The 23,357-nt window shown below is 42.8% G+C and overlaps 1 protein-coding gene across 9 annotated transcripts in view; it reads left to right on the top strand.

Moving 5' to 3' along the window:
- The window catches only part of LOC105473016 (PDZ domain containing 2), a 480,967-nt gene that overhangs the window by 412,591 nt on the left and 45,019 nt on the right, over positions 1 to 23,357 (top strand). For all 9 annotated transcript variants that reach the window (XM_071099068.1, XM_071099064.1, XM_071099065.1 and 6 more), the window contains 7 exons: positions 4,670 to 4,815; positions 8,761 to 8,880; positions 9,909 to 10,023; positions 13,777 to 13,850; positions 13,998 to 14,223; positions 15,333 to 15,450; positions 17,403 to 17,535. In XM_071099068.1, coding sequence (XP_070955169.1) covers positions 4,670 to 4,815; positions 8,761 to 8,880; positions 9,909 to 10,023; positions 13,777 to 13,850; positions 13,998 to 14,223; positions 15,333 to 15,450; positions 17,403 to 17,535 — 932 coding nt within the window. The remainder of the gene's footprint in view (positions 1 to 4,669; positions 4,816 to 8,760; positions 8,881 to 9,908; positions 10,024 to 13,776; positions 13,851 to 13,997; positions 14,224 to 15,332; positions 15,451 to 17,402; positions 17,536 to 23,357) is intronic.

The raw sequence follows: 23,357 nt of genomic DNA, 5'->3' as shown, positions 1-23,357 counted from the left end.
TGGCCAGGCTGGTCTCAAACTCCTTACCTCAAGTGATCCACCTGCCTTGGCCTCCCAAAGTGCTGGGATATCAGATGTGAGCCACCCGCACGACCTAACCACTCTCATCATTATTATGATGTTCGTTGTCATTTTCATTTTCATTCTTATTGTTCTCCTTCCGTCTCAAGAGAGGAAGAATGGGTTTGAATGGGTTCAGACAGGAAGGCCTTCTAGGCTGGGCATGGTGGCTCACTCCTGTAATCCCAGCACTTTGGGAGACTGAGGTGGGAGGATCACCTAACGTCAGGAGTTCGAGACCAGCCTGGCCAACACGATGAAACCCCGTCTCTATTAAAAATACAAATATTAGCTGGGCGTGGTGGCGGACACCTGTAATCCCAGCTACTCAGGAGGCTGAGGCAGGAAAATCGCTTGAAACCAGGAAGCAGAGGTTTCAGTGAGCTGATATTGTGCCACTGCACACCAGCCTGGGCAGCAAGAGCAAAACTCTGTCTCCAAAAAAAAAAAAAAACCGCAGAAGGCCTTCTAAAGAACTTACAGTCCCAGTGCAAGGCAGCACACACGTACACACAGTGATGAGCACCACGAGGCACACGTGAGAGGTCCAGCGAGTGCGTAGGTTTGTCTGGGTCTCACGGATGCAAGATAAAGGAGGGGCAGTATGCTGGGGGAATTTGGTAGACTGGAAGCGGGGACAGCGGTCTAGACTTGGGACAAAATGAATGAGAGATGTTTAGGGATACTGGGGAAAAAAATTAATTCAGTAAGTTTTTGGCAGCTGTTTTTCCTCCCCAGCCACTTGAAAAAGCCAAGAGAATCTGACAGTCACAATGCTTCAATCCAAGAGAGTTTGTCAGAGTCATTAGGGAAATGGACAGCAGAATTTTTGGGTGGGAGATGATGATGGTGCAGGGAAAGTGGGTAAAACTTCACGTAATATTTATATGCTCCACAGTTTTAGAAAGAAGAGGACGGATCTCTCCTTCGACAACCGTCAGGATAGATCAGCAAACTCTTAGAGTGGATAGTGGAAGATAAGTCTGTAAAAGTAATTTAGAGACACATTAAAGAGGCTTAAGGAATTGGGCTTTGATTCAGTGCTGTAAAATATGTTCATTCTAAAGATATTGACATGCAGATTTTTAATGTGATGAGCTCTTAATTTGTCCTGTAAACTTGGATATTTCATGTTTTCTTAAAATGAATCACTCTGGTATCCACATATCAGCATATTATCTATAGATGCTACTGTATGTGGTTTTTTTTCTGTTGATGACAAGTGCCTCCCCTGTCAGCTCAAAAGGCATTTTCTACTAATACATCTTTTTCAGATGAGTAAGCATGCCAAGAGAGATGAATCTGGTTCTGAGTTAGTATTAAGTCATGAATTATTAAAGAGCTTCTGTAGAGTTTCCAACTCTTTCCACTCAGGTTTTGCCCAGACTGGCTGCAAAATAACTAAAGCAACATCGTCTCTTATTTCATGGAACATTTTGCTGATATTCTAACCTGGGTTTTCCTTACTTCATATCCCTTTCTTGTCAGCAGAGTTTCCTTTTAATTTTGGTGCTTTCAGTTTATCTATGGCAAGATCTTAGATTTGTGATCTTTCTTTCCATCTCAAAAAAGATGGAGTCTTGCTCTGTTGCCCAGGCTGGAGTGCAGTGGCGCGATCTCAGCTCACTGCAACCTCCCCCTCCCGGATTCAAGCGATTCTCATGCCTCAGCCTCCTGAGTAGCTGGGACTACAGGTGCACGCCACCACGCCCAGCTATTTTTTTTGTATTTTTAGTAGAGACAGGGTTTCACCACGTTGGCCAGAATGGTCTCGATCTCTTGACCTCGTGATCCGCCCACCTCGGCCTCCCAAAGTGTTAGGATTACAGGCGTGAGCCACCGTGCCTGGCCTGTGATCTTTTTAAAAACAAAATTTGTCTTGATTGCAAAGCAGTTTCATATGTTTGGAAACATGTATCACAAAATAAATATTTAACTTTTAAAAACAACAAACCTTTAATGGCATTCGTTGTCATATGACTGTATCAGCTTTCTTCCAACTTTCTATCACTTGTAATAACTCATCAATATTTTTTAAAACAATAATCTTGTTTTATTCAGTGCAAAACTTTCAGAGAAGTATTTAGGTAAATTGAAATTTTAGGTAATCAGAGGAAACATTACCTAGTCTAGGTGATGAATTTGATATATGAAGAATCTGTATATACACACAAACACATATGTATACACATGTACACATGCATACAGATATGTATTATATAAACATTGTAATATGATTATAGTTATATTCATATGTAATTGATACATCATTTAAGATTAAAGTCCCTTAAATTTTTGTATTTTAAAATAATGTAATATAGACTAGGTATTGATAAAGTCTTTAAAATTGTTACTATAGAAGTTTTTGTTTTTGTTTTTGAGACAGTCTCTCACTGTGTAACCCAGGCTGAAGTGCAGTGGTACAATCTCATCTCACTGCAGCCTCAACCTCCTGGGTTCAAACAGTTCTCTGGCCTCAGCCTCCTGAGTAGCTGGGACTACAGGTGCGCGCCACCACGCCAGGCTAATTTTTTGTATTTTAGTAGAGATAGGGTTTCACTTTGTTGCCTGGGGTAGTCTCGAACTCCTGAGCTCAGGCAATCCGCCCGCCTCAGCCTCTCAAAGTGCTGGGATTACAGGCATGAGCCACCAGGCCCAGCCTAAATTGTTACTATACAAGTATCTTTACAAGAACACAAAATTACAAACCATAAAGTTTTTAAAAAGACATACTGTACTACATTAAAATGATGAGCTGTTTTTTCAGAGTATACGTTGAGACAGTGAAAAGGCAAAGCGTAGACACGGGGAAGATATTTACAATCCATAGATCCCACAAAAGACCCTTATTCGAGTTACTTTAAAAATGGGCCAGGCACAGTAGCTCACGCCTGTAATACCAGCATTTTGGGAGGCCACGGCAGGTAGATCACCTGAAGTTAGGAGTTCACGACCAGCCTGGCCAACATGGTGAAATCCCATCTCTACTAAAAATACAAAAATTAGCCAGCTGTGGTGGCGCACACCTGTAATCCCAGCTACTTGGGAAACTGAGGCAGGAGAATCGCTTGAACCTGGAAGGTGGAGGTTGCATTGAGCAGATTGGACCACTGCACTCCAGCCTGGGCAACAGAGTGAGACTCCATCTCAAAAAATAAAAAGAAAACACCAATAAATAAATAAAAATATCTATAGATCAATAAAAAAGACATCCAATTTTAAAATGGGCAAAAGACTTGTTCAGGCGCTTTAAAACTTTACAAAAGGAACACAGCCAATGAATGTATGAAAAGAATCTTGATCTCGTTAGTCATCAGTGAAATGCAATTTAAAAAACACAAATGAGTACCATCATATATTCCAGAATGGCCAAAATTAAAGACTGACATTGTCCAGTGTGACAAAGATGTGGAGATTCTAGAACTTCCCCATGCTGCTGAAACAGTGTAGCCCAGAGACTCCACTCCTAGGTGACATCTACTGTCGTGTGAGAGAATATTTATTAACGAGATATTCTAGATCAAGGGTCAGCAAGCTATAGTCCACAGCTCTATTTGTAGGGCTCACAAGCTAGAAATGCTTTCTACATTTTTAGTAGGTTATTAAGAAAAAGAAGAAGAAGAAAAATAATATGCAACAAAGACCATTTGTGGCCCACAAAGCCTAAAATGTGGCAAAAAGCTTGCCAACTCTTTACCAAAAAAAGTGAACATACCAAAAAATTTTGCCAAAAATCTTTGCTGACCCTTGTTCTGGATCTAAAACTGGAGACAAGCCAAATGTCCACCAACAATAGAATGGATAAGTAAATTGTGGTATGTTTAGACAATGTGTTTAGACAACGGAATAGCCTACAGAATGGGGATGAACAAGCTATTGGCATGCAACAGCGTGGCTGACTCTCATGAACAAATGCTACGAACAGGAGCCAGACAAAAAGTATGTATCGTGTGTGTTCACTGACGTAAAATTAAAAAACAGATAAAAGTAATCTGTAATGTTAAAAGCCAGTATAATGGTTACCCTTGGGTGAAGGATGGTTTGTAGCACAAAGGATGCTTTTGAGGTCCTGGTTAATATTCTGCTGCTTGATCTAGGTTTTGGTTATGGGTATATGAAATTTCATTGAACTGTACACTTATGATTTGTACACATTTCTATAAGTTGTTATACTTTAATTAAAAGTTTATTTTAAAAGTCGTGCCTATACTTGGGAAAAAAAGCATCTGCACCAACAATGAAACTATACCAATCACAAAATGATATTCCTCCATCATCAGGAAATCATCTACTAAGAGCCTTCTCACTATTCCCTTATCCACCAGAGCTACATCTTATTTGGAACAAACATTTACATTGCCCCTCATCCAATCCAGTCATTTCAAAAACTGGCAGTTTTTTCATAGCCTGACACTAGTGGCTTCAGCACGTAACTTGCTTATGTAAAGGTTGCTGTTAGGATGGGCCAGGCTCTGTGCTTTGAGTGTATTGGAAGGTAGGCCTTCTCAAAACCATGAAGGTGGGTGTAAATACGAGTCTGTGCCTCTGGATGTGCTTATGATTCTTTTTGACCCATATCAAACCATGTTTTCTCCTCTTTTTTCTCAAGGGGGTGTACACCGCCTCGAGTCAGTTGAAGAATATAACGAGCTGATGGTGCGGAATGGGGACCCCCGGATCCGAATGTTGGAGGTCTCCCGAGATGGCCGGAAACACTCCCTCCCACAGCTGCTGGACTCTTCTAGTGCCTCGCAGGTCCGACCAGGGCTGCAGATCTTTCAAAGACCATAAGGGCTTCCAAGTTAAGAAGAACTGCCCATCCACGCAGGCCAGGATTGTCTGGGGCTAGAGAAATGGGATAGAAAGAGACAGTAGACAAAGTGAGGTCTACCCAGAGAGGCTACGAAGAAGTCGGCCTAATATTTGAAAATAGTGGGGGAAAAATCCCTTATTGGATCTCAAAATCTTCATCTCCTTCCTATTGTGTGTTTTGGAACCGAGAGGTGCTTCCAATTGCCAGGAGACGATGGCGTCTCACAGTCTGTGGTGAACCAGCATTGCTTGATTAATAGGAGCGGCCTGTGTCAGTGTAACAACTGTGCGGGTGGGTGTGGGCACATGTATGAGAGAGGGAGTGTGCGTGTGTGCCTGCACATGCATCCATGGCTCACCTGGAGTCCTACCTGTTACACAGTAATGACTCAAGCAGCCAAGGTCATGGGGGGCTGTAGAGGGGGCTGTACTAGCTGCTCAAGTTAACGTTCCAGAACCTGCTCCCATCGGAGCTCTGGACTCCACAGCCCTGCATGAGGGCCACTCCTTTATCTCGGCATCCTCAACCTGGTAGAAACTGGGCAGGTGGTCTCCTAACCAAGGCTAAGGCAGGCGCAGTACGTGAGAAACCTGTGGGGTATTCTTCGAGTCCTGGCACCACTAACCAAGGGGCTCAAGAGGAACCATTAGCAGCTTGTCCTAAGCCCTACGATGAAGCAGAGATAGAGGATGGGTGTGGCAGCGGCGACATCCACTCGTGCTTGGAAAGCTGTAGAGGGTGGAGTTCTAAAGGACCTGGGTCAGGGCATCTGAGGCAGGCCTGCACTTTTGGTGTGTTATGACCCTTTTACAGATGGAGCAACTGAATCTCAAAGGGATTAAATATTTTGCCCAAGGTGATAGGCCAGAACCTCTGTAAAGCTTTAAAGGTGCTTGAATTGGGTCAATTATGTGTCAGGATAAAGTATTTCTGTTGGTTCCGATGCCCTTTATCTGACCAGGAGAATAACAAGTGCCCATGTTTCAGGGACAGTGGCTGATCAGCCCATTTTGGGTTGAATTCACCCAAAGGCAACTTGAGGGGCATTGGGGCACTGAGTAAGAGCAGAGAAGAAACTGGCATGAGACCAGTCAAACTTGTCCAGGCCCAGGACTGCGACATGCTCAGAATCGTCCTGTTGGACCCACAGAGTCAGGGGAGATCAGAACATTGGAAGATCGCCTAACTGTCAGTTGTTTTATTTTTATTTTTTGAGACTGAGTCTCACTCTGTTGCCCAGGCTAGAGTTCAGTGGTGCAATCTCAGCTCACTGCAACCTCCGCCTCCCGGGATCAAGCGATTCTCCTGCTTCAGCCTCCCAAGTAGCTGGGATTACAGACACCTGCCACTACACCCGGCTAATTTTTGTATTTTTAGTAGAGACGGGGTTTCACCATGTTGGCCAGGCTGGTTTCAAACTCCTGACCTCAAGGGATCCAACTGCCTCAGCCTCCCAAAGTGCTGGGATTACAGGCATGAGCCACTGCACCCGGCCTTGTCAGGCTGTGTGAAAGATGAGGGAGGGTTTACTGCCATCATGACCACAGATCGAGCGTTGAGGTAATTTCTTAACTGACCTGCTGAGGAAACCCGACGGCATTTGTAGCCCAGAAACATCCATCTCTAACCACACTTCCAGGGATCAGGAAGCCCAGGCCAGGGTAGAAAGTTTGAAAGGAGAGTTTTTCCCTCTCTTTTCAAGAAAACTCTCCTTTCTCTTGTCTCCTCTTTTTATTTTCTGCCCTTTTATTTTTCTCCCAGGATTCATCTTTCTTATTTCTTGGTCTGTCTCCCTCCACTATAAAGTATTATTTAGAACCGGGCTCATGCCCGTAATCCCAGCACTTTGGGAGGCCAAGGTGGGAGAATTGCCTGAGCCCAAGTTTGAGACCAGCCTGGGTAACATGGCAAGACCTTATCTTTACAAAAAAAAAATTTTTTTTTAATTAGCTGGGCATGGTGGTGCATACCTGTGTTCCCAGTTACTTGGGAGGCTGAGGCAGGAAGATTGCTTGAGCCCAGGAGGTCAAGGCTGCAGTGAGCTGTGATCATGCCACTGCATTCCAGCCTGGGTGATAGAGTGAGAAACCCTGTCTTAAATAAACAAATAAAACAAATAAAAAAATATTAGCTAGATTAGACCTCTCCAGTAAAACTTTCAGCAGCGATGGAGATGTTTTTTATTTGTACGGTCCAATATGGTAGCTGTATTTGTCTACTAAGCACATGAAAAGTGGCTAGTAGGGAGTGTACTTTTAATTTTAAATAATTTTAATTTAAATATAGATACCTACAAGTGGCAAGTGGCTACCATATTAGACAGCACAGGTCTAGAAAGTTCAAGGAGATCCTGGAAACTCTCTGAGAGACTGGTGAAGCCTACAGGCCTTTGATTCCTTCTGGTTCCCAAAAGAGAGATGGAGTGAAGTACTGCTGAAGATTGGTGACCAGAGAAATCGTTCGCTTAGGAATTCACACATAAATCTCTGTATTCAAGGACTGAAAAACCCAGACTATGTCTGGCCATCTCTGCAGTGGTTTCATTAAAAGGGTAGTAACCTTGCCAAGCCCACATCATTTTTTTTAATGATTGAAAGTCTGGGAGGCCAACATTGTTGGCAGATATTTTGTAAAACTGCAAAAAATATAATTGTTCTAAGCTGCCAAAAATACAAACATATCACTGGGGACATCTAATTTTTATGTTTGAATGTAGTATACACAGAGACCCAGGATAAAACTGTTTCACGATGACTCTTTTCTCATATTAAACATGAAGTGATTTTTTTGGCTTAGGTAGAATATCTGCATCAGTGAAGAAGTTTATTATTCTAAGAAGAATAGCAAGGAGCAAGATTACAGAAGTGCTTTGGTGATAGAGTCACTTGATCTCTTGTTTATGTTCTAAGGAGCGCAGCCTGCTTACACGCATGTATATTATGGGTGATGGACACAAAAAAGGGGTGAGATTGGAGCTGCTGTGTGTCAGGAAGGGAAAGTGTGGCTCATTATGGGAAAATACTTTATTTTCCAAATGTGAGAGACGAGAACTGAAGCTGCTGCCGTCTCTCAGTGGGATGTTTTATGTGGAATAACAGTTGTCTGGGTTTGTGGTTTGGATTTTATAAGAAACAAGGGCACGCTGAGTTTTTGATCGAGCGAATTAAGCTTAAAATGGCAAGATACTTTCTAACCAGGATTGTGAACTTGGGATGGAGGCAGGGGTGACTACCAAGGGAAAGCCCGACCACAGGTGGTCATCCCGTATCACTGAGGCCTCTTGTTTCTGGTTCCTGACTCCATTCCAGATGTAGAATCTGTGGAACGTGGTCGAGGAAAGAGCAACACAAGGTGCTTGAGGTCCCCAAGCAGTTCTTTATGTGGGGGAAGAAGCCATGGCAGTGTATTGTAGTAGGACCTATTTCTCTGATGGTTTTTTTGAGACGGAGTCTTACTCTGTCACCCAGGCTGGAGTGCAGTGGCACAGTCTCCACTCACTACAACCTCCACCTCCCAGGTTCAAGCGATTCTCCTGCCTCAGCCTCCCGAGTAGCTGGCACTACAGGCACCCACCACCACACCCAGCTAATTTTTGTATTTTTATTAGAGACGGGGTTTCACCGTGTTGGCTAGGCTGGTCTCAAACTCCTGACCTCAGGTGACCCGCCTGCCTTGGCCTCCCAAAGTGCTGGGATTACAGGCGTGAGCAATGGTGCCCAGCACCTGCGATAGTATTTATAGGAACCTTTTTTAAGTCACTGAACCAGAGAGAAATGTCTAGTACTGAAGACATGTAAGATTTTCAAAGTCTGAGTGTATCTTTCTGCCAGATACCACAATAGAACAGATGAGAGTAATACCTGACCTTGCCGTGTGCTGACTTTTAGGAATACCACATTGTGAAGAAGTCTACCCGCTCGTTAAGCACGACTCAGGTGGAATCTCCTTGGAGGCTCATTCGGCCATCCGTCATCTCAATCATCGGGCTGTACAAAGAAAAAGGCAAGGTGAGCTCTTTTCTGCAGACTGTGCTGCCTTCTGGGTGAATGTTAGCACACCTTTTTTTGTTTTATTTTATTTGTTTTTGTGTTTTTGTTTTTAGAAACAGGGTCTTGCTCTGTTGCCCAGGCTGGAGTGCAGTGGTGCAATCACGGCTCACTGCAGCCTTAAACTCCTGGGCTCAAGCAGTGCTCCCACCTTGGCTTCCCAAAGGACTGAGATTATAGGCATGAACCACTGCACCCAGTCACACATATTCTTTAAATGGTTACTTTTTATTTTATTTGTCTTTGCATGAAATGAAAAGTAACAGGTATAAAGAAGGACAGATAAAGTGGCCTCTGTATGGATTCAAGTGGATTCCCTGGCATTCTGTGCTGTAGGTCTCAATGTGAGATGACCATGCCCTCTTCACTCCTACGATGTGAGGAGTCACCAGCACTTGGCTGCTAGGGCCAGAATCTAGCAGTGAATGACCCTCAACTTTTATCTCCAGTGAAAGAAAAGCAGAGCCTGCAGCTTCAGGGAATACCCTTGGTTATCCTTTTCAGTGAATTTCATGGCGTTGCCATTATCATAAAGAAAATGATATGAATAACTTGACATTACACAAAAATCAAAATATTCATTTTGATGTTACACAAAATGGAAGGACAAAAGAAAACAAACGTGGAGCCTGCATATAGTGGGAAATGACTCTTACGAGCTGTTTAGTAGAACCATATGAAATTGCCATTTGTGGAGGTCAGAGATTGTCAAATATTGGCAATTTGCTATGTTTCTGCCTAAAACTTTTTCCCTTAATGTAATGCATGGCTAGTACAACGTAATAGATCTGAGGAGGGGAATAAGGAAGAGAACACAAACTTGAGTTTGCAGCTAGTTGCTTCAGTTTAACTCCAGGCCTGGTTGGGGAGGCCACTTCAGTTAAATACTACAATGGGACAGATGCCTTCAGTTAAATACTACAATGGGAAAGATGCCCTCAGTTAAATACTACACTGTCAACCTGGACTCTCATCTGCTTCGGATCTAGGGCCTTGGCTTTAGTATTGCTGGAGGTCGAGACTGCATTCGTGGACAGATGGGGATTTTTGTCAAGACCATCTTCCCAAATGGATCAGCTGCAGAGGATGGAAGACTTAAAGAAGGTAGGAGAAAAGCCTCTTGTATCCTCAGTGACAGTGACTTTGATCCCATGAGAATCTGCCTCTTCACAAGATGTGAGTGAATGCCACAGTACCCAGTAGACCTGGGCAGAATCTGCCTGGCACAGTCAGTAGAACCTGAGCTTCACTTTCCCTAGTTGTAAACTTGGAATATTAACGCCTGCTTGAAGAGCGGTTGTCAGGATTACATGACATAATATGTGCAAAGTGGCTTACTATTTTTGTTGGGGTCTTTAGTGTCTATCTTGTCCACTTGGTCTAATCACGTTCCTTTCCTTGAAAATTTTGAGAGTTTGGAATCAATTCTTACCTCAGGGGTGGTGTAGAAGCAGAGTGCCTGGTCCTTAGTGGATATTTAATATCTTGCTACAGAAATCAACCACCACAGAGTCTGGTTCCTAAATGAACATCTTTTTAAACAAAACAAAACCAAAAAAACACTTTTTTTTAAATGAGACAGGGTCTCAATCTGTCACCCAGGCTGGAGTGCGGTAACATGATCATGGCTCACTGCAGCCACAACCCCCTGCGCTCAGGTGATCCTCCCACCTCAGCTTCACGAGTAGCTGGGACAATATGCGCACACCATCATGCCCGGCTAATTTTTGTAGAGATGAGATTTCGCCATGTTGCCCAGGCTGGTCTCAAACACCTGGACTCAAGTGATCCGCCCACCTCAGCCTCACAAAGTGCTAGGATTACAGGCATGAGCCACTGTGTCTGGCCCTAAATGAACATCTTTTAATTCTCAATAGCACCTACCATTTTGCCACACGTGAATATACTAGACAAGTGCTTCTGAATGCAAATTAAAGTAATACTGAGGTGCCAAGTCTTACCTTGCAAATAATTTTTTAAATGTTTAAATATGTCATTTTATAATGCTATAAACACAAAGCAATGCCACATATTTAATTATTTCGCTGACTGCCTTACAAACCTGTCAAATTGGCATTTTGGAGTGACCATCTTAGAAACAGAGAAGTGACACTCAGAAATGTTATATGACTAGAAACTTGTCCCATCCTTAGTAAACAGCGGAAGTGAAATTTAAACCCAGCTTTGTGATCCCAAGTTCAACTCACTTTCCCACCTTACTTGAGAAAATAAAATGTAAATAGGCCAAAGTTTCCTTTCTGTACAGACGCAGTAGCTGCTTTTGATAGAATATCTAGAATAGATATACATATCTTTATATTTTCTATGAAATATTTATCTGGATTAAGATTATATACTTTTTATAAAGTAGAATTGCACAAAAGTTCTGAACACACACACAGGTATATATATATTTATTTTATTGTACTTTAAGAGGCAGAGTCTTGCTCTGTCATCCAGGCTGGAGTACAGTGGTGTGATCATAGTTCACTGCAGCCTCAAACTCCTGGGCACAAGGGATCCTCCTGCCTAAGTCTCTCAAGTAGCCCAGACCACAGGTCTGCACCACCATGCCCAGCTAATTTTTTTTTTTAAGAGATGGGGTCTCACTATGTTACCCAGGCTGATCTCGAACTCCTGGCCTCAAGTGATTGTCCCACCTCTGCCTCCCAAAGTGCTAGGATTACAGGCCTAAGCTATAGCACCTAGCCTGCACATATTTTAAGTGTCTTTCACCAGAGCATGAATCCTGATTTTTTTCCTCTCACTTATTATTATACTTCCTTCATGAAATAATTAAAGTAGAATATTTTTAATTATCTTCAAAAATGCTGTGACTCTTCAGTTCAATTGACCTAAACTTTAGGTGCTTTTGTGTTACACTGGTTCTTTTTTTTTGGAACCGATAAGAGTGAATTGGAATCTCCTATTTTTTAGGCAGAGCAACCATTGACTCCTGTATGCTAACAATAAGACGTGACCAGGTTTAATTCTCCCACGGCAGAATATTTATTTCTCTCTCTTAGAGGAAGGCTTAACTCCCAGGTGGTGTTTGTGTTGAGTTTTAGAACAATATAAAATTCTAGCAGAGCGTTTTTATAATGGATGTGCCATGTGTTCACTTAATTGAAATTCATCCTGCAAGGCTGGTAAAATGGAGCAAAACGGGGGAAAAAAAAATCAATAGTTAAGAAAGGTTAATAGCACTTGATTCTCCTAAATACTGTTTTTTCATATGTGTTCATTTACAAGAAATGTAAGTCATCGGAATGGATTTTAACCTGTTGAGTGACATGTCTTTAAAAAAACCTTGCATACATTTTAAGAGTGCGAGTAATCATTTTAATATTTGCTCCTTTTCCCCTATGGAAACAACCTAAAAACATCCACCTCCTCGCCTAATTGAGTAATTGGTTATGCCAGGTGATTTTTTAAACAGAGATTACTTCACTTATTTTATAGCTTCTGTAATTGCATTAAGGGGAAGCCACATAACAAATGCATGGGGCACAGCTACATTTTTGTAACTCATCTCCAGGATTCCTTGAATCGTGCACACAGTGTGCTCCTGGGATTGGCTGTCTGCGAGAGGTGACAATGTGTGTTCTTATGCTGCTTTGCACTTTCTTATAGGCGTACAGTGTCCCTCTTCTCTACAGCAACGCTGTGCAAAGTTCATCTGTTCTCTCTGGGGCGTCTTTGTAGTGTTTTTGATGAGCTGTTATTCCAAAAAAACAGGCCATGTCACAAGAGTGCAAACCAGAAACAAGCTCTGATAAGTCAACAGGATGTCCAAGTTCTTTTATATTCCTAGCAGACACTGTCAACAGCTTGAAAAATGACCTGACTGTGCCTTCTTAGAGTTGAAAATAATAGGAGAGCTGGGGCAGGGGGCTGTGGGCGAGCATGTTCCTGCACATGTCTGGCAAATTAACATGACCCCGCAGTCATCTCTGAGATAGAAGCTTATAGTAACGTGCCAGCTTACTGACGAGAACCTGGAACTGCATCAATGAGACTATTTCTGGGCCGGGAGGGTAGCTCACACCTGTAATCCCCATACTTTGGGAAGCCAAGGCGGGCAGATCCAGGAGTTCAAGACCAGCCTGGCCAACGTGGTAAAACCCTGTCTCTACTAGAAATACAAAAAAAAATTAGCCATGTATGGTGGCGTGCACCTGTATTCCCAGCTATTCAGGAGGCTGAGGCATGAGAATAGTTTGAACCTGGGAGGCAGAGGTTGTAGTGAGCTGAGATTACGCCACCATACGCCAGCCTGGGTGACTGAGCCAAAGCAATACTCTATTTCAAAAACTTTTTTTTTTAAATTAAAAAAAGACTATTTCTGGGCTGCCATTCCTCAGTAATATCTTAGCAAGTTTTTTGTTATCATTAAAGCCATTTTCCATACACCATGCTGATTCTCTGGGCTCGGGGAACTTGTCTTTCTACAAATATAGGAGTGGCTTCTCAAATGTTCTATGTGTTCATGCCTCATTGCCAGTGGATTTAAGTTTTTAAATAATGACTATGAGGAACACCTTTGAACTAGATTTCTGCAGTTTGATTTCTAAACATAGGACATCTGTTGTCAAACTTGGCAATGGCTAAAAAAATATTTTCATGCTTCCCGTAGTTATTTTAATTGAAGATTGAAATACAGAATTACTGCAAAAGAATATTGTCATTAATTGTCCCATTTTGTGACATTCCTGGGAACTAAGCTAAACAATAAAAGTCATTTTATATGGTAGTAAATCAGGGACCATATGGTATCCCATAATAGTTCTGACTGCGCAGTTAAATTCCAGGAAATTAAAGGTTAATGTTAATGTAATTCTCACATTTGATCACTAGGGGATGAAATCCTAGATGTAAATGGAATACCAATAAAGGGCTTGACGTTTCAAGAAGCGATTCATACCTTTAAGGTAACAACATTCTTATTGATCTCCTTTATCCTATTTTCCTTCCTTTATTTCCTTCTGGCTTGGGTTTGGTGAGATTTTTTTTTTTTTTTAACCCTTTGATATGAGGACAGTCCAAACGTTTCAGCCCACCTTTCCTCGTTTTCTCAGCAAATCCGGAGTGGATTATTTGTCTTAACGGTACGCACAAAGTTGGTGAGCCCCAGCCTCACACCCTGCTCGACACCCACACACATGAGCAGATCCGCCTCCCCGAGCTTCAATACCAGTGGGGGAGCCTCGGCGGGAGGCTCCGATGAAGGCAGTACTTCATCCCTGGGTCGGAAGACCCCAGGGCCCAAGGACAGGATCGTCATGGAAGTAACACTCAACAAAGGTGATAGCAGCTGTTCCTTACCCTTGTCACATTTCTTGAATAACATTTTGGAATCTGTTAGCTTAATTTTTCCTCATTGTTCTAGGGACAATCTTCTGTCAACAAAAGGTGGTCTCTACATGCACAGTGAGGTCAGGTAGAGGGATGTTAGTCACTTTAGTCAAAGTGAAGGGAAGTTACCAGTAGCATGGAGCTCTCTAAGCTCTCCCCATGAATCACTGTGTGTCAGAGGCTTGAGTTTAAAAAAAAAAAAAAATTTCACTGGCCAGGCACAGTGGCTCACGCCTGTAATCCTAGCACTTTGGGAAGCCGAGGCAGGTCGATCACCTGAGGTTAGGAGTTTGAGACTAGCCTCCCCAACATGGCAAAACCCCGTTTCTACTAAAAATAAAAAAATTATCTGGGCGTGGTGGCTGGTGCCTGTAGTCCCAGTACTTGGGAGGCTGAGGCAGGAGAATCTCTTGAACCCGGGAGGCAGAGGTTGCAGTGAGCTGAGATTGCACCACTGCACTCTAACCTGAACACAAGAGCAAAACTCCATCTCAAAAAAGAAAAAAAAAAAATCACTGATGAGCTTAAGTCTAGGGCTAATATAAAATTTTAAAGAACAAAAGATTATAGTAAAGTGTACACTTAACACTAGTAACTAGAATTCCATGATCACCAAATCTTACTTCTTTTCATCGCTGTTTCTTTTTCCTCCCCACCTACTCCAGAAACATGATGGAAGATTAAACAACCAAGAGATTAGTTGTTAAAAAGAAAAGCAAAAGAAAGCTTGAGTTTGTGTACCCAGAATACAAATGTTACTTATAGCCTGCCTCTTTCTAAAAACAGATGTGAGGAGGTTCATTAGACTGAGCAGAGTTGACTGTTGGATAATTTAGTCCATCAGTCCGTAGCTAGCTCCCAGGTTAGCCATGGGCTCATTCTGTTAACAGCAGTGCCGGTGATGACAAGGAAAAGCAGAATTTACATTCTGAGTCTGGACCAGAAATAAATGGTTATTAGTCTGAATAGATATTAATTCTGTTTCAAATCGGTTACCCTTTTTTTCTAGTGATTGTGTAATTTTTGTTTTTATTTTCTTTAAATGGTGCCTCTCACAGAGCCAAGAGTTGGATTAGGCATTGGTGCCTGCTGCTTGGCTCTGGAAAACAGTCCTCCTGGGATCTACATTCACAGCCTTGCTCCAGGATCAGTGGCCAAGATGGAGAGCAACCTGAGGTTTGTTGTTTGCCTGATAGTGTAAGGTTCTGGAGTGTTCATAAATATGAAATACATATGTGTGATATTTGCTGTATTACTTTCCTTTGAGGGATGTTGAAGCTTTGAATTCTTTCCAAGAATATAGCCAAGACTACAATTAATAGCATCTCCAAAAATGTAAATGTTAATATAAATGAAATTTGGTTGAATTTGAGAACTCTAGATCTTGGCTTCCCTACTTGATTTGTTCTATTTGGTCTCAGAAGTCCAGTTTCAGAAACTTGACAAGATACAACTCTATACAGATATCTATGATTAGCTCAGTATTTTCTTTCATTTTATATTCACATATGTAGAATTAATATGAAATACTGGGGCCGGGCGCGGTGGCTCAAGCCTGTAATCCCAGCACTGTGGGAGGCCGAGATGGGCGGATCACGAGGTCAGTAGATCGAGACCATCCTGGCTAACACGGTGAAACCCCGTCTCTACTAAAAAATACAAAAAACTAGCCGGGCGTGGTGGCGGGCGCCTGTAGTCCCAGCTACTCCGGAGGCTGAGGCAGGAGAATGGCGCGAACCCGGGAGGCGGAGCTTGCAGTGAGCTGAGATCCGGCCACTGCACTCCAGCCTGGGCGGCAGAGCGAGACTCCGTCTCAAAAAAAAAAAAAAAAAAAAAAAAAAAAATGAAATACTGGAACTGCTCAAATGGTTCAGAATCACTTGATGCCAAAAAGTCCTGAAATTGTGCCCTTGGACGGGAGGCATTTCTTATTAAGTGTTCTCTTAAACTTTTCCTATCATTTTCCTTCCTTGTTGAATGGCCATGTCTAGGTGCCTACTTTCTGAAATCACTGAGTGTCTGATTTCTTAATCCAGATAGTTGAGAGTTGTAACATGGGCGTTCCGTTTACACAAGAAATATCTAGGTGTTCTATTAGATAGTAATTGCAGTGAGTCAGTGCCCACCTAAACGTCACAAGAATGTACGTGTATTGCACAAAGCACCCTGTGCTAACAGTATCATCTTTCTCCCATGTAAACTTCCAAGTCCTTTAGTGGTTAAGGGATTGTCCAAATGGCATTCATTGAGGTTGCCATTTTGGGGCCCTGGTAATAGCTTATATTATGTTTTTACTTAATCATTAGAGTAAATTTCCATATGAAAAAAAATTTAGCAAATCATCCAAAGTACATTAAAGAAAATATACTTTTAGAACCCAAGGAAAAAAATCCTTTAATGACATCCCAAGATGATGTTTCTTTCTTGAATGATTCCATATGTCTGGAGCCTGCCAAATGACCACTCTTCAAATCCCATATAAAGAGTCTTTGTTCTCTCTTACTGACTTCTCTCCCTGTAATTTCCAGTCAAAATGGGCAACTTGTCCCCAGTTTCTCATTTGTTCAAATTTGAAACGTTTTTACAAATTCTTGGGTAACCTTTGAGCCTCAGCTATTTCCTCCTTAAGTTATATTATAATAATCATTTCAAGATGGTAGGAAGAGAGAACTGCTGGTGGTCGAGGGGCTCTGTCATGTGATGGTTGAAAGAGAGACCCGAGTTAGTTCAACAGTGTGTGACTCCTCTGAGCCTGTATTCCTATCTGCATAATGGGAATAACTTTACTTACTCAAAGCTTTGTAATACAGCATGCTTCGTATAGTGCCTGGCGTATAGTATATGCTCAAAAAATGGTAGGTTTCATCATTGTCCTTAATTTCATTTGACTTTACTATTTCTGAAAATGCCAGTAAATATGCATTATGACCTTTGCCCACTTAAAATCGAATGTGTTTTTATGAATGTGTTGTATTTTTACATGTATGCCAACGGGAAAAGACATCATGTGATTCTTTAAAGTATGCAGAAAGTATTTCATATGATAAACCTCTCCCAGAAGTAAAGCTATTTTAGCTTTTAAGAAGCTGGCTGCTAACACAGAGTGTGCATTCTGTTGCCCTCCCTAGCCGCGGGGATCAAATCCTGGAAGTGAACTCTGTCAATGTCCGCCATGCCGCTTTAAGCAAAGTCCACGCCATCTTGAGCAAATGCCCTCCAGGACCCGTTCGCCTTGTCATCGGCCGGCACCCTAATCCAAAGGTGAGGTGGTTCACCCTGTTCTGAACGTGGGAGGATGGTACACCTTCGTAGGATATCGTATACTCCTTGGTGAGATGGTTTTCCCAGCTGAGGATAGGCAGGCAACCTGCGGCTGGTGCCTGTGGGAAATGCATCTTTAATCCGCACTTTGTCTTCGCAGTCTTTTGCTAGAACATTTTGACTATGTTATCTGGTAAATCTGAAACTTGTCTGGTGGGAGGTAAGAATGCTGAGTTCAGAGTACTGGCTTTTTGAGCTCTGGTGAGATACTTAACCTCTTTGTGTTTTTGCAACAAGAGAATCTGCTGAGCCTTGAACTGGACGATCTCTGTGACCCTGTCAGTTTCAAGATAAGAAGGCTTTTCTTACCACATCTTTTGTTTGGCCATATGTTGGAAATTCTCTCATCTTTAAGTTTAATGTTGAATAATTAATTTATTTTCATTTTATTTCTTATTTTATTTATTTATTTTTTTGAGACGAGTCTCGCTCTGTCGCCCAGGCTGGAGTGCAGTGGCCGGATCTCTGCTCACTGCAAGCTCCGCCTTCCAGGTTCCCGCCATTCTCCTGCCTCAGCCTCCCGAGAAGCTGGGACTACAGGCGCCCGCCACCATGTCCGGCTAATTTTTTGTATTTTTAGTAGAGACGGGGTTTCACCGTATTAGCCAGGATGGTCTCGATCTCCTGACCTCGTGATCCACCCACCTCAGCCTCCCAAAGTGCTGGGATTACAGGCGTGACAGGCATGAGCCACCGTTCTCGGCCAATTAATTTATTTTTAAAACAATTTCAGTGAATTTTAAACTTTCTTCAATTAAGAAATGAGGGCCAGGCGTGGTGGGTCACACTGGTATTCCTACCACTTTGGGAGGCCAAAGCAGGAGGATCACTTGAGCTCAGAAGTTCGAGACCAGCCTGGGCAATGTAGTGAGATTTCGTCTCTATTTTTTTTAAATAAAAAATACAAAGAAATGAGAAAGTGTCAACACTAGTATAAAAATAAATTGTTCATAATAGTTGGAAAGATAACTATTTAGAATTTAACTTAAACTTGGATAATGTACTTAATTCATTTAAACTGTTTCTGCATTTCTATAGAATTTCTAGAGTACAAAGTTTTTCAGTTTACTTTTTAAAAATTTTTTTAAATAGAGCTGGGGTGTTGCTGTGTTGCCCAGGCTGTTCTCAAACTCCTAGGCTCAAGCAGTCCATCCACTTCGAACTCCAAAATGCTGGGATTAAAGGTGTGAGCCAACATGCCCCATGTTAGATACTTTTAAAGGACAAATAAATGTCTTCAGATTTGTGGAGGAATGTTTCCTTCTTAATGTTCTTTTAACTGTTGAGTTAAAAGAAAAATACCTGTTTATCTTATCAAATGATTATGTTGAAATTTAAATAAATGAAAATAAGATGAAATCTGGCTTTGCAGACCAATTGCTTATTTGCAAATGTTACTTTGTAGATTTTTGCTTCCATCAAAGTTGGGGAAAAAATAAAGCCCAGCATTTCAAATAAACTACAATGGAAAAGTTATTTGTTAAGTTTATTCAAAATTATGAAGGATACTATTTTTCTGATAGACCAAGTCCTCAGGACTAAATTTTTTTTTTTTTTTTTTTTTTTTTTGGGACAGGGTCTCACTCTGTCACCCAGGCTGGAGTGCAGTGGCACAATCATGGCTTACTGCACCTTGACTTCCTGGGTTCCAGCAATCCTCCCACCTCAGCCTCCAGAGTAGCTGGGACCGTGGGTATGTGCCAACACACCTGGCTACTTTTTATATTTTTGGTAGAGACAGGGTTTCACCGTGTTGCCCAGGGCTGGTCTCAAACTCCTGAGCTCAAGGTATCCGCCCACCTCGGCCCCCCAAAGTGTGGGGATTATAGGCGCAAGCCACCGTGCCTGGCCAAGACTAAATTTTTTTTTTTTTTTTTTTTTGAGACGGAGTCTCGCTCTGTCACCCAGGCTGGAGTGCAGTGGCGCAATCTCGGCTCACTGCAAGCTCCGCCTCCTGGGTTCACGCCATTCTCCGGCCTCAGCCTCCCGAGTAGCTGGGACTACAGGCGCCCGCCACTGCGCCCGGCTAATTTTTTCTATTTTTAGTAGAGACGGGGTTTCACCATGGTCTCGATCTGCTGACCTTGTGATCCGCCCGCCTCGGCCTTCCAAAGTGCTGGGATTACAGGCGTGAGCCACCGCGCCCGGCCGACTAAATTTTTAAATTCATGCCAGGATCCTTTTCATTAACTGTTCACACAGTTGTTCTAGAATCTACCTAAACAGCATAAATATGTATTGAAATTCTCCTGACCATGACATTTAACGTACATTCACATTTTCTAGTACTGGTTTTACTTGTTCTGCTAAAGACACATTCTGAAAGTGGGAGTTCTTTGGTTTATCTAATACAGATGGCTCCATAGGAGATAAGAGGAACCACATGGGGCCTTGAGCCAACAGGACATAGCATATCACTGCAGCTCCTTACATTTTATCATTGTAAAGATACCCATATTGTCTTCTGTTAAGAATGAAATAATAATAATATTATTATTAATTATTATTATTATTATTTGAGACAGAGTCTCGCTCTGTAGCCCAGGCTGAAGTGCAGGGGTGTGATCTCGGCTCATTGCAACCTCTGCCTCCTGGGTTCAAGTGATTCTCCTGCCTCAGCCTTCCAAGTAGCTGGGATTACAGGTGTGCACCATGATGCCCAGCTAGTTTTTGCATTTCTAGTAGAGACGGGGTTTCACCATGTTGGCCAGGCTGGTCTCAAACTCCTGACCTCAAGTGGTCCTCCCTCTGGATGATGGGATTACAGGTGTGAGCCACCACGCCCAGCCTGAGAATGAGTTATTAAATGACTTTTCCTTACTTACAAGTTTTACTTGGAAGGAAAGAGGGAAGATCCTTTAAGTCTAATGTTAGCTGCTTAGCCTGGGTACCACCAGCCCATGTGAACCTGGTACTGATCAGGAGGCGGAGGTGCCAAGGAGGCCCTGGGGGTGAATTGGGATGGATGTGGAGGTTGTGAAGCAGGCAGGCAGGCTGTCAGGCATCAACAGAGGGACTATCCTTCCCTGTCTCCCTCCAGCCAGGGCGATTCAGATCATCTATTCTCATCCTAAATCAAATTCATTACCTAAACATGTATTGAGGTTCCACTGGGTGCCAGGCACTGTCAACCTGTCAGGGCTGCACAATGAATTAGAATGTATCTCAAGAAATTTGCAGCCTGCTCTGAACCTGAAGTTCACGGGACCTTTACCAGGACATTACGAACTACACAAATTTGGGAATATATTTGCAATTGTGGACGGAATCAATAGCTTCTATCAAATTCTCAGTCATTCATGACCCCAAGAATGTTAAGCGTTTTGTTAGAGTGTGAGGACGTTACTGTTGTTAGACTGATGAAAGACAAGACCAAATTTAAAGAGTGGCTCCTCTTCTGTCTAAGCCAACCTTGACCTGGGCAGAATACTTCTATAGTTAAGGCCTAAGAGCCCACTAATTTTTTTCTCAGCATCAGTGTCACACTCTTGACCCATATGGAACTTGCAGATAATCAGAGTCCCTACATTGTTGGACTTGGCTGTTATCTTGTTATATCTCTTCTATACTTGTACAGTTGCCTTTAACTTTTTGAAGCTAACCATAGGACACTTCAGCAAGTTCAACTCGACCCAATTTTTTTTGTTTGTTTTTTGATGTGCACAGGAAAAGAAGGAACCAACTAAAATCACTTTTTCTTTTTTTTTTTTTTTAAGACAGGGTGTCTCTCGGTTGCCCAGGCTGGAGCGCAGTGGTGCAATCTCGGCTCACAGCAACCTCCGCCTCCCGGGTTCAAGTGATTCTCCTGCCTCAGCCTCCCAAGTACCTGGGATTATAGGCGGGGCGCTGCCACACTCAACTAATCTTTTGTAATTTTAGTAAAGATGAGGTTTCACCATGTTGGCTAGGCTGGTCTCGAACTCCTAACCTCAAGTGATCCACCCGCCTTGGCCTCCCAAAGTGCTGGGATTACAGGCATGAGCCACCACGCCCAGCCTCAATCCACTTTTAACACTATTTTTTATTCTTTTGAGTAATTGTTGTAAAAGTCTTTTTAAATTAGCTTATCTCTAATGTTGTGATTAAGTTGTATTTAACAAAATTTAGCTTTTCCTTTCAGCAACTCAAAATGTTCACTAAGGGCAGGTGTGGTGGCTCACATCTGTAGTCCTAGCACTTTGGGAGGCCAAGGTGGGCGAATCACTTGAGGTTGGGGGTTTGAGACCAGCCTGGCCAACATGGCAAAACCATGTCTCTACTGAAAATACAAAAATTAGCCTGGTGTATTGGTGGCTGCCTATAATCCCAGGTACTCAGGAGGCTGTGGCATGAGAATCACTTGAACCCAGGAGGTACAGGTTGCAGTGAGCCAGGATCGCACCACTATACACCAGCCTGGGTAACAGAGCAAGACTTTGTCTCAAAAAAGTAAAAAAATAAAATCAAAGTGTTCATTAAGAACATTACCTCTTGGCCGGATGCAGTGGCTCATGCCTGTAATCCCAGCACTTTAGGAGGCCGAGGTGGGTGGATCACTTGAGGTCAGGAGTTCGAGACCAGCCTGGCCAACATGGGGAAACCCTGTCTTTACCAATAATACAAAAATTAGCCAGTGTGGTGGTGCATTCCTGTAATCCCAGCTACTCCAATGCTGAGGAAGGAGAATCACTTGTACCTGCGAGGTGGAGGTTACAGTGAGGCAAGACTGTGCCACTGCACTCCAGCCTGGGCAACAGAGTGAGACTTTGTCTCCAAAAAAAAAAACACACATTACTTCTTACCCATGCCTGTCATATGGGCATACCTTGGTATTCCTTGTAGTGTTGCTTAATTACATCCTAATGTTCCCAGGCTACTGTGCTTGATGGACTGGTACACCACTTTAAAGTATATGCCAAGAGCCGTTTTGGGTCCCTCTATGTGCCATATCCGAGATTTCTTGGTGGCATCAATTTAGACACTTAGTGATGTTCATTTGTGGACCTGGTCCTCCCCAGCACAAATTAGTGCTATCATGCTATGGTTCTGTTTCTTGATCTGGGGATGTGATGTCAACAACAGCGCTGGGACAAAATTGCCCTTAGATTAATGCACAGGCAACTCTGCTTTTCTTCAGATAGTGTTCCCTATATGCATCCTCAGAAAGGTCTTGCAGACAAAGTTTTTTGAATAAATAATATAAAACCAGGCCGGGCACCGTGGCTCACGCCTGTAATCCCAGCACTTTGGGAGGCCGAGGCAGGTGGATCACCTGCGGTCAGGAGTTATAGATCAGTCTGGCCAACATGGGTAAAAGCCCATCTCTACTAAAAATATAAAAAGTAGCTGGGCTTGGTGGCAGGCGCCTGTAATCCCAGCTACTCGGGAGGCCGAGGCAGGAGAATTGCTTGAACCCGGGAGGCGGAGGTTGCGGTGAGCCGAGATCGCGCCATCGCACTCCAGCCTGGGGGACAAGAGCGAGACTTCGTCTAAATAAATACATACATACATACATACATACATACATACATACATACATACATCCGTCCTTCTGCCCATCCGTCTGTCCCAGCTGAGCGCAGTAGCTCACGTGTGTAATCTCAACACTTTGGGAGGACAAGGCAGGTGGATCATTTGAGGTCAGGAGTTTGAGACCACCCAGACCAACATGATGAAACCTCATCTCTACTAAAGATAAAAAAAATTGCCGGGTGGCATGTGCCTGTAATCCCAGCTACTTGGGAGGCTGAGGCAGGAGAATCGCTTGAATCTGGGAGGTGGAG

The sequence above is a fragment of the Macaca nemestrina genome, chromosome 6 (assembly GCF_043159975.1).
Source record: "Macaca nemestrina isolate mMacNem1 chromosome 6, mMacNem.hap1, whole genome shotgun sequence".
NCBI classification, from domain to species: Eukaryota; Metazoa; Chordata; class Mammalia; order Primates; family Cercopithecidae; genus Macaca; species Macaca nemestrina.
This window is presented reverse-complemented; position numbering and strand designations above follow the sequence as displayed.